Raw genomic sequence first — 10,722 nt, 5'->3', positions numbered from 1 at the left:
AGGGGGGGGGTGTGTGGGTTCTATTTCTGGGAGGGGCTTCAGTGCCAGGAAGGACACTTATCCCGCCCCAGAGGGTGGCGTCTCTGTGTTAGCAAACGCAAGGCAGCGCCTGCTCTGAGTCTTTCCTTCCTGCTCTGCCTCTCTGCCCTTTGGGAATCTCCCTTAAACCCAGGCTGCTCAAGGTCAAGTTCACACAGTCTGCCTCGAGGGTGCCGAGTGAGCCGCAGAACCACAAAACCTCAGAACCTGGGCTCTGGGACGTCATCCCGCCAGGGTGGCCCTTCACGGGGCCCCAGAGCTCCCGCATTAGAGTTGGGGGAGGGAAAACCCGGCACCCAGGGCTCCATCCAGCACCTGTTATCCAGATTTTTCTAGGATGACTCCAGGGACAGGGAGTTTTATTCATTGGTTCACTCAACAAATAGGTATCGGGCACCTCCCTACTCTGGGGCAGTCACTATTCCAGACCCTGGAGGTTCGGTGGGGATCACAACAAACCTGCTTCCTGCCCTCCAACCGAGCTTACATTCTCCTGAGAGAGATGATAACCAAGTAAACAAATCAATAGATAATAAATTCAGATCCTGATGAGTGTCCTACAGGCAACTAGCACAGAAGGCAGGATGGAGAAGAGCTGGCCTGGTGGACACTTCCCGCAGCAGCAACTCAGAGAAAGCAGGGAGGGCTCCGTGGAGGTGGCGTCATTTGAGCTGAGCCCTGAACTACCAGACAGAGCCACCGCTCAGCCCGGAGCCCCAGAAGTCCAAGCAGAGGAAACAGCAGGTACAAAGGCCCTGGGGCAGGAATGAGTTTGTCATCTTAGAGGGCCAGCGGGGAGGGCAGCGTGACTGAAGCACAGTAAGTGGGGCGGGGCACAGAGATCAGAGGAGTCGGATCACGTGGTGGACTGACCCGCTAGTAGCAAGAAGCCTCTTGGAGAATATGATGGGACTTACCCTGGATCAGCTCAGCGTGCAACCGGGGTTTGGAGGGCAGAGTGGAGTCGAGAGACCAGAGGGGAGGCTGCCACACTGGTCCGGTACGAGCTGAGAGTGGCTGAGACGAGGCGGCCACAGAGCAGGTAGGGGAGAAGTGGGCAGATCGGGGTTATAATCTGGAAAGGGACCCAACAGGACCTGTCTGCGGGTTGGATTTGGGGAATGGAAGGGAGGCTAATGCGTGGATTTGGGGCCTGAGGCTGCCGGTCACTGAGATGCGCTGCCCAGACACAGAGGACAGTCGTGAGCCCACTGGCCACAAGCAACTCCCACTACGGCAGAGAAGCCTTTCTCTAGCCCAGCAGGAAGTGCCTCGTCATGCTGACAGCGTAGCACCCGCGGCACATCAACTCCGGTTCCATCCTGACTCACGAGGTGAGCCGGGGACCTTGCGCACGTCCCCTCCCCCCAGTTCCTCATCCCTACGATGAGGGGCGATGTCACTTTCTCAGCTCACCCTGGGGACTCCGAGGGTGCGTGGATAGCTGTCCTGCAGGCTGGCACATGGCTGTGAGCCAGAACTGTCATTAATGTCCTTGCGATGCTGCCTCTGCCTGGACTTTGCACGGCTGGCCCTGCCTCCCGGACAGAAACGGGGCTCTGGAAGTGGGTGCCTCTGAGGCAGGGCCAGGGCCGGGGGCCAGTGCTGGAGAGACGGACTCTGACGCCGGAGAGGGAGGGCTCTCCGGCCACCCGAGTGGCGACAGCACAAGGCAGCCAGGGCCGCCCTGAGGTTTCAGGTAAGGCCTCAGGGAGGGGCCACAGGAGTGTGAGCTTCAGCGGGAAGAGACCAGCACCTCCCTGTCTGGCCAGTGTCGTCACCCACCAGGGTCTCAGTTTCCTCCTCTGTGAAATGGGGACATAGTTGGCCCATGGTGAGGATGAAGCGAGACATGCTTTTAAGTACTTCACACAGACACACAGGCTGGGCTCAGGAACCACCAGCTCCAAGGACTCTTGGGGACACCCCGAAGGGTCGGGGTGCAGGCAGCTTCTGGGACCTGGAGCAGATGAGGAGATGGCAGGGTGGGTGCGGGGGTCAGGAAGGTGCAAGGAGGACTCACCAGGCCAGTGTGGTCCAGGCTGGAGGCCGGGCCTGGGGTCAGCTGGCAGCAATGGGACGAGCCCCTCACCCCCTCAGAGCCTTCCCAGGGGCCCTCGTCACCCCACCGGCAAGGCCCCCCCACCCTGTCCTCGGCAGGTTCCTAAAGGCTCTCCCGTGTGCTCCTAAAACCTCCACCAGGAGCGGACGCCATCGCCGAGCTCAGCGGTGAGGACGTCCCTGCTGGGGCCCGACAGCCTGGGGGCGCAATCCCCCCCGAGGCCTCACCCTCTGCGCCTCCGTCACTGCGCATGCTCCCCGTGGGTGGCTGGTGAAGACTGAATGAGATAATGGAGGCAGAGCCCTGCACCGAGTGGCTCCCCTTCAAAGGACCGGGCGGTCACCCCTGTGAGACCAGAGTTTGCTTGTCCCCAATTTATGCCGGAGGAAACGGAGGCTCAGACAGGTCAAGCAACTGGCTCAAGGTCACACAATGGCGAGAAGAGCGGACTCCAGAGCCCATGCACTTGGACCACCCCGCTCCCCACCCCTGGCAGAGATCCGAGAAGGGTCTGCCCAGAGATCAGACCAACCCCTAAGCCCCCAGGTGGAGGTCTGAGCAGCCTGGTCCAACTGAGGCTGGGCTCTGGTTATCTGGGGATGGGCCGCCTGCCCTCCGCCTGCCTTGCCAGTGTCCCTTCTGAAAAGCCCCACCCTAGTCCCAAGCAAATACGGAGGGAAAAGGGACTTGTCCACACCCATCCCTAGAGGTCAGCAAAGGTCCCGCTGGACAGGGTGCTCCGTGTCCCCAAGCGGTGGCAGCGGGTGGAGGGGAGAGAGCCGAGACCAGAGCCAGGGGGACGGCTGGCTGTCCTGTGAGGGGGATGCACCTCCCCCTTCTTTCTGTTCGTGGAGCGCCAACTTCCCGCCAGGCACGGTTTCTCATGCCGCGGTCCCGGGCTGCCAGCCACACGCACAGGGGCGAGACGGGAGGGGGTTGGAGAGGTGAAGACCGTTGTCCACGGTCACACAGATCTGCCTGATTCCCGAGTCCTCGCTGCCCCTGTGTTCCCTAGAGACCCTGTCCTGTCCTGGGCCCCTCTGGTGCTGGGCACAGTGCCCCCCAAACCCCTTGCTCAGAGTGGGTGGCGGGTGAAGCTGGGGCTCCGGGCTCTGCCCCTTTGTCGAGTAGGGGAACGGCCTTCGCAGCGTCACAAGCCCTGGGGACCGTTCCTGCTTATCACCAGCGGTACCCCCATCCCAGGCTGCGGGTGGGAGAAAGGGCACCTCAACTCTGGAGTTGAATTCTAGACCCAAACTGTGTCCGATGGGGTCCTAGGAGCAGGACCTGGTTCCCAGGGGTCACCACTGGCCCAGGGAGACTGTGGATGCCCAGATGCCCACCAGGGAACCCCACAGCCTTCCCTCACGGAGTCCAGCCTGCGGGAGTCCTCATCATCCATCCCCAGCCTTCTGGTGNGGGGGAGACTCTGAGCCATACCCTGTGCTGAGAGCTCCCCTTGCGTCCTTTGTCCGACATGTCTCAGTAGGTCCCCTCCTCCCTTCTCTCCCTCCTGCCTCTGTGCCAGAGGTACATGGGACTCAGTGCTCTTCAGGGGAAACCCTTTACCAGTTTCTTTTTTTTTTTCTTACTACAAAATAGTATGTGGACGCTGTAGAAGGATTTAAAAGTCAAAAATGAAAACCAAAAGGCAAAGTGAAATCTTAACCACAATCACTTTCTCTTTCTTTTGTGGTTCACCAGTGCTTAACATTTTCACAACTGTTTTTTGGGGAGCGGGGAAAGCAGTAAGGACTTCGCGATAACCCTCACATCCCCACCACGCGGGGATGAGCACCTGGAAAAACAGCCTCCCGGCCCTGTGTCTGTGCGGACGGACAGAGAGACGGAGGGATCAAAGATGTCGATCTTTGCTTCCTTACAAAAAGGAGGTAGATTTTTCCGACAGCCACCGGAGCCGTGCTACCTGCTTTGCAACCAACAGGTCGTAAGCGTCTCTTTCGAAGAATAAACGAAGCGCATCACTGATTCACTGTATGGCTGGCTGTTCCATCCTGCTTCTCGCAGTCCCCAACTGCTGGACACACAGGGTCGTTCGAATGTTTCATCAGGGTCGGTCGTGCCAGGACACGCCCCGGGACGAAGGGCCCAGTTCTGTCTTGCTCACTGGAGCACCCCGGCGCCCGGCACAGGGCTTGGGAGCACAGAAGGCTCCGGTGATGACGTCTGCCGAACGAGTGACCAACACAGGCCACGGCGAGCAGCCTTGCAGCCCAGCCCCGATCTGGGCCTCGCCGGCCCCACGAGGACGCTGGGTCCTCAGCTGCAGCTGTTTTCGGGTTTCCCGGGGCTTCCCTCTCTCCCTTGGTTCTCGGCCGCCCTAACCACACCCTCCTTTCCCTCTCCTCCACATCGTCTCCACACTTCTGTCCCGGCCCCAGTGCCCTCAAAACTGCTCTGAGGTCCCCATCCCAGCCATCCGGCCTCTCTGCATCCCAGCCTCCCCTCGGCCCCCACCAGACTCTCTCGGGAGCCGTGGCCTGCTTCCGCATCAACGCTATCCTTCCACAGGGAGGCCTCGAACTCGTGGCAGCCATTCCCAGATGCATCCCAGGCCCCGCAGCCTGCGGCACCCTCCTAGGGGTGCCAGGGGACAGGGCGGACACGCAAGGAGCAGCAATGGCGAGTGCCGTGTGTAGAGGCAGGCCTCGGCCCCCACCAAGGGGCCCCACGTGAAGAGAAGCTGTGTCTGCAAACAGTCCCTTGGCACCCCACCTTCCAATATAGTGGCTGCCCCCCTAACGTCCCCCCATCTAACGATCTGGGGCTGCTGCTGTCATACGTGCAGCCCCCACGGCCAGGGGACGCTGAGTGCTCAGAGCACCCGGGGGGCCCTGGCAGGTCCAGGGGCCGGGGGAGGGCTCTTAGAGGAAGTGAGGCCTCAGCCGAGCTCCGAAGGACAATGAGGGATTCCCACTGGGGAACAGGGTTCTGGGAGGAGGGCCGGATCCTACCATTCAGTGGTCCAGGGAGCCTGAGGACCGGAAAGGCCAGCGCAGCTGGAACGCAGAGCACAGAAGGAAGGGAGCTTGGGGCCGGAGCACCGGGGCCCGCGAACAAGGGTTTCTGGAGGTCCCCGCAGCCCAGGCTCCCCCACTCCACTGGGACTGGGTGCCAGCAGCCCTGCCAGGCTTGCCACCAGCCAGGTGCAAATGTCTGCCCTGCAGAGCCCCGCAGACTCAGCACCCACAGCTGAGCCCACGCACACCTGCCCTGGGCACAGAGCGGCAGTCCCTCCCCCCGGGTCGCTGAGAACTCATCCCTCTCCCTTGGCACCAGGTCCTGCCTGGATCACGCCCTTCCCAGCCCAGGGTCTCTCTCTGCCCCGCAGAGGGCATCCCACATTTCTGACCTGGGCCACGGCCCCAGCCCTATCACTGGCACCCAGCTTCTGACCCAGCACCCAGACAGCTGTCTGCGTTTCCTAAAACCCAATCTGGCTATCTCTGTGTCTCTCTGTCTCTCCGACACACACACAGAGGCACCAATTAAGCATCTTTCCTGGCAACTGATGCCACGTTTACAGGGTGCCTGCTGCACGCCAGTCTCACTGGCACAGGGATGCAGCATCGAGCGGGTCCCTGTCTTCCGGGGGCCCATCTACTAGCAGAGCAGACAGACGCGAAGCATACATTTTGCAGATAATTACATGCAGTTGTGTCGCGTCGAGGGGACGTGCAGCGTTACAGAGTGGAGTCGCTCAGAGCCTTCTGCAGACCAGCCCCCGCCCCCCGCCGCCTGCTCTTCCAGCCCCGCCTCCTGTGACCCATACCTCCACACCTCTGCTCACAGCAGGCCCCACCAGAACGCCCTTTGTCCTCTGCCCATCATTCAAGGCCCCACTCCAATGCCATCTCCTCCCTGGAGCCTTACCTGAGCTCCCCCTGGAGTCTCTCCTCGGGCTTCCTCTGACAGCTGGCCTGAGATCCCTGTTTCCCCCACTAGGTTGAAGTTTCTTTCTTTCTTTTCTTCTTTTTTTAAAAAGACTTTTTAAAGTCATTACACCCAGGCTGGGACTCGAACTCACAACCCCAAGCTCAAGAGTTGCACATTCCACAGACTAAGGCAGCCAGGCGCCTCAGGTTGGAAGTTCTTTTTTTTAAGTTTATATATTTATTTTGAGAGAGAGCAATCAGGGGAGGGGCAGAGAGAGAGAGAGAGAGAGAGAGAGAGAGAGAGAATCCCAAGCAGGCCCCTCACGATTAGTGCAGAGCCCCATGTAGGGCTCAAATGCACGAACCAGGAGATCATGACCTGAGCCAAAGAAATCAAGAGCTGGACGTTTAACGACTGAGCCACCCAGGCGCCTCTGGAAGTTTCCTAAAGGGAAGCATCTTGCCTTTTTCATCTCCCCATTCCTGCAAATGCCGTGTACTTAGCAGGTGCTTACTGCTTGTTAAACAGTTGGGGCAGGTCTAGGGCACACCTGTGCTCTCCTTGCATCCACAGCTCCTGCCAGGGGCTCTTGGCAGTGAAGCCCTCTCTGTTCCCACCCCCCACCCACCCCCATGGCCACAGCCTGGCTTCGGCCCCCCGTGAGCCAGGAACACAGGTGCAGAGCTCTACTTGGTCTCTGGGGCCTCTCTGGCCCAGGATGGTGGGAAGGTGACACCCCCTCCCCCAGCTCTGGGAGCCAGCCCCACTCAGGCTCCCTTCGAACCCACCGGCCCTCACAGGGGGACAGAAATGCAGCCGTCCTCCGCTGGGCACCCGCCCCATCACCCAGGTCCTGAGCGGGCTTCCCACCCTGCACTGAAGACCCTGCCCACGTGCTCGGCGTCCAGCTACACCCCGCACACCCCCACCTCGCGCCCATCCCACCCCACGGGCAGCTGATGGCCTTGTGCGCACTTCCTCACAGAAGTAGATCCAGAACGACACACGAGTCGGGAGAGGGCCCGCCTTCTCTGATAAGGGACAAGCAGCCTGGCACCTTGTCAAGGCCCTCGCTGCTGTCAGCCTCCCTCTCTGGGACCATTTCCAGCTCACGAGGGACACGGGGCGCAAACCAGACTCATCTTCCTCTTCTCGAGCCTTCCCTGACGTCGAGCCCCCGCCCGCTCTCCCCGTCTCGGCTCCCTTCCCCGCAACACTCCGCAAGAGGGAAGGGAGGTGCTGCGTGCGGCTCAGCAACCAGACGGTGCAGCTCCACACCCTTCCCTCCGGGCTGGGGGGCTCAGACCGGGGACCCCACCTCTGTGCTTCCGTGAGCCCCTCATGGGGCACCTCCACATCGGATTCCCATTCCTTCTCCAGCCCTGGCGACCCGCCACCCACCCCACTGAAGCAGCCCTGAGCAAGGCACAAAGACCCGGGGCCCATTCCGTCCTCTTAGCCNCCCCCGCCCCGCCAACCCCTGCTGGTCTGCCCAGAACCAGCCAGCCCTCTTTTCTCACCTTCACCCACACTCCTGCCTTGGTGACCCAGGGTGGACCCATTGAGTGCTGACCACTCCCTGGTCTATTTCAGCAGCCAGGCCCCGCCCCCGGCTCTAGATGCTCAGACCCAGACGCCTACTCCAGGCCTCCTCTTAGAGGCTAACAGGCATCTGCCAGGCCCCCGACAGCAAATCCCTCTTCCCACATCTGCACCACCTCAGTCAATGGCATCAAGCTACACAGAATTGGGGCTGCTTAGGGCTTCTCTTTGCCTTCTCACACCTTCCCAACTGTCAGCGATAGCTCTAAACACGGCCCAAACAGGACTTCTCACCACCTCCATGCCGACCACCACCATCCTGTCTCCTGCCCCACGTACCCCAGGCCCTTGTCACTGGCAAAGCCCTCCAAGCAGCCTCCTGGAGGATACTCAAAGACTAGATTCCGATTCTGTAGGCAGAGCCCGCAAGGACCCTGTTCCTCCCGGACCCATGTCCCCACCCTCCCCAACCCCACTGCGGCGCTGGGCTCCCAGCTGCTCCCCTGGGACCCCCTTCAGCCGGCAGCTCTCTCTTTCCAGGACTCAGGCTCACGCCTCCTCCAAGGTGTCCTTCCCAACCCTGCAGCTCCGGTAAACCACGCCTGCTGCCCTCTCTCATGAGCTGTGGTATTCGCTTCGTGATACCCACCACTGCCTAACTCTCTGGTATCCTGGGGTCGGCTGCTGTCATCCATGCTAGACAAGGAATATTCGGCCACTAATCATTTGTGAAATGACTGGGTCCTCACAATCCATGGCCTGAGAGTACATTTATGTCCATTTTTCAGATTAGGAAGCCAGGCTCAGAGATGAACTCCATCACGAGGGTCTCCCAGCTAGAAAGCTGGGCCTCAGGCTGGCTGTGTCGGCCCCCAGGCACCAGGCTCTCCTGGGCAAGGCTGCCAAGGCCAGGGCTCGTTCTCTGAGGAGGCTCATCTACACATCGAGCCCAGAAGCCCAGAAACACGTATGTCCAAAGCCTTGGGTACCATGGCCCCCCAAATCCCACCTCCAGCACAAGGACAGAGGGATGGGATGCACCCCTAAAAGCTACAGGTGTATGTTTTACAACCAAGTCCAGTCCAAAGGCTCCCCCACCAAGCCTGGAGTCCAGAGGGGCTGCCTTCATCTAGAAGGGCCATGGTGACCACGGGCATTTGCTCTGTGCCAGGTCCTGGGCTGACGACTTCACATCCCTCATTCACTCCCGGCAGTCACCCTGTGATGGTCCCCATTTTGCAAATGTGGAAACTGAGGCTCAGAGAGATTCAGTAACCTACCCAAGACCTTGCAGCTGGGGTGGGGACAGCCAGGACTCACCAGAGCCTGCCTGGGTGGCTGGTGCACACTCACTGGCTGCCCAGGAGAGGCTCAGCCCCGACATCAGCTGAAACAGTCCCAGCCCCGGACTCCGTGGCCCGAGGGAAGGGGACCTGATGGGGAGCCAGACAGGCGTGTGGAGAAAAGAATAAACACGGGGCACGAAAAGACACACCTCACTCAGGTGACAGGTGCAAAACAGAGGCTTTAATCTGAACAGCAGTGAAGGTGCGTGGGGCCGGGGCAGCTGAAGAGGGCAGGGCGAGAGGAGCCAGGCAGGCGGCGGTCTGGGCCCGGGAGGGAGGCCGGCACCGGGCCTCTTGGAGAAAAACTATTTCTGTGACCCCTGTGCTTCCCGTCCCGGCCTCTGCCCAGGCCACCGGCCCAGGTGTGAGGGTCGAGCCCCTGAATTGTGCTTCTTGGCAGCTCCCCCTTCCCAAAGGGGGTGTGGACCCAGATAGCGGGCGGGGCTTTGGAGCAGGGCAGGCCTGGGCTTTGGCCAGGGAAGAGCCTGGAAGAGCCCGGCCCCGGAGCAGCCCTGCAAGAAAACCCAGGACCTGTCATGCCAGCGCCCCCTCCCCCAGCAAGCCCCTGCCCATCCTCAGAGCCAAAGCCCGGGCTGGGGGGCCGTCTCTGCCTCATCCTGAAGAACCAGTGGGTAGGTTCGGGGAGAGGGGACGACAAGGAAGGGGCGCTGCTGAGTGCTCCGGTGGCCCCAGGCCCCTGGTCCCGAAGAGCAGGCAGAGAGGGCCACGGGGCCCTGGAGAAGCAAGCAGCAGGGGGTGAGGAGCAGAAGGTATGACTTGAGAAGAATCCAGGCTGCCCGCAAGCAGAGCAGGTCCCGAGCCCCTCCCTGCATCTCAGCCACCCCCTCCCAGCCCGAGACTTTGGGAAGGCAGGCCTCACCCAATCAGCCAGAGCAAGCCTGGCAGGGGCCCTCTGAATGCCCAGGGCCTACCCAGATGGCACCTCCAAGGGCTACCCTTGTAGAGGGGGACAGGAGTGGGTCCGGACAGGAAACCCCACAAAGCCAAGGGCCAAAGAACAGAGCAGCCAGGAAGAGGCACCGGACACAGGTGCCGCAGGCCCGGGGGGGCAGCCACGAGCAGCCGCTGGGAGGGTCCCTGGACAGCAGAGCCGATGCCTCTCAGTCCCCGACCCCACCCCGGGCTGGCCGCCAGCCGCCTCCAGCCTTCAGGACCCCCAGACGCCCACCCAAACATGGCTTAAGGAACTGACTCACCCACAGGGAGCAACCGCTCCAACCCCTAGAAAGGCAACAGGACTTGGGAAAGGAAAGCAACGGGAACTGCGTACTCCTCCCCTTCCCAGGGGTGCAGAACAGCCTGGGTCCCCAGCGGGCCCGGACAGAAGAGGGAGGAGGAGAGGGAGGCCAAGAGCGGGACCAGGGCCCGAGCATGCCCCCCACCCCCTGCAGGGAGACAGGGCCCATGTCGGTCACTTCTCCCTTCACTTTGTGTCCTTCAGCCTCATGCCCTGAGCCTCCCTCAACCCCACGCTCACCACCCGCCCCAGTAGACAGCCTCTCGGCAAACAGAAAGAACAGACGGAGGGGTTGGGGGAGGCTGGAGCTGGGGCAGGGGTGGGGGGCAGGCACAGGAATGGCTCAGCCCCTAGCACGAGGTGACCGGATGGATGGGCAGCAGGCTCCCGAACTTGAAGTGCTGGATCACAGGGAACTTCTCCAGGCACTGTGAGGGGGAGGGGGGAGAGCAGAGGTGAGGACCACACCGCACCCCTGCCAGGGCCCACCCAGCCTCTCGGGCCTCCAGGGGACCCTGGACGACACTAGAGGCTCGGATGAGCACGGTTCCCAGAAAGTGTCCATGCAGCGCCCAGGA

At 61.4% G+C, this 10,722-nt stretch overlaps 1 protein-coding gene across 1 annotated transcript in view; it reads right to left on the bottom strand.

Annotated features, from left to right (window-relative positions):
* Nucleotides 1-9,047: 9,047 nt before the first annotated feature.
* The window catches only part of PTPA (protein phosphatase 2 phosphatase activator), a 29,503-nt gene continuing 27,828 nt past the window's right edge, over nucleotides 9,048-10,722 (bottom strand). The window contains exon 11 of the mRNA XM_077768369.1: nucleotides 9,048-10,572. Within this exon, the coding sequence (XP_077624495.1) occupies nucleotides 10,495-10,572 (78 nt within the window). The 3' untranslated portion in view covers nucleotides 9,048-10,494. The remainder of the gene's footprint in view (nucleotides 10,573-10,722) is intronic.

Source organism: Crocuta crocuta, unplaced genomic scaffold (genome assembly GCF_008692635.1).
Source record: "Crocuta crocuta isolate KB4526 unplaced genomic scaffold, BGI_CrCroc_1.0 scaffold35, whole genome shotgun sequence".
NCBI classification, from domain to species: Eukaryota; Metazoa; Chordata; class Mammalia; order Carnivora; family Hyaenidae; genus Crocuta; species Crocuta crocuta.
This window is presented reverse-complemented; position numbering and strand designations above follow the sequence as displayed.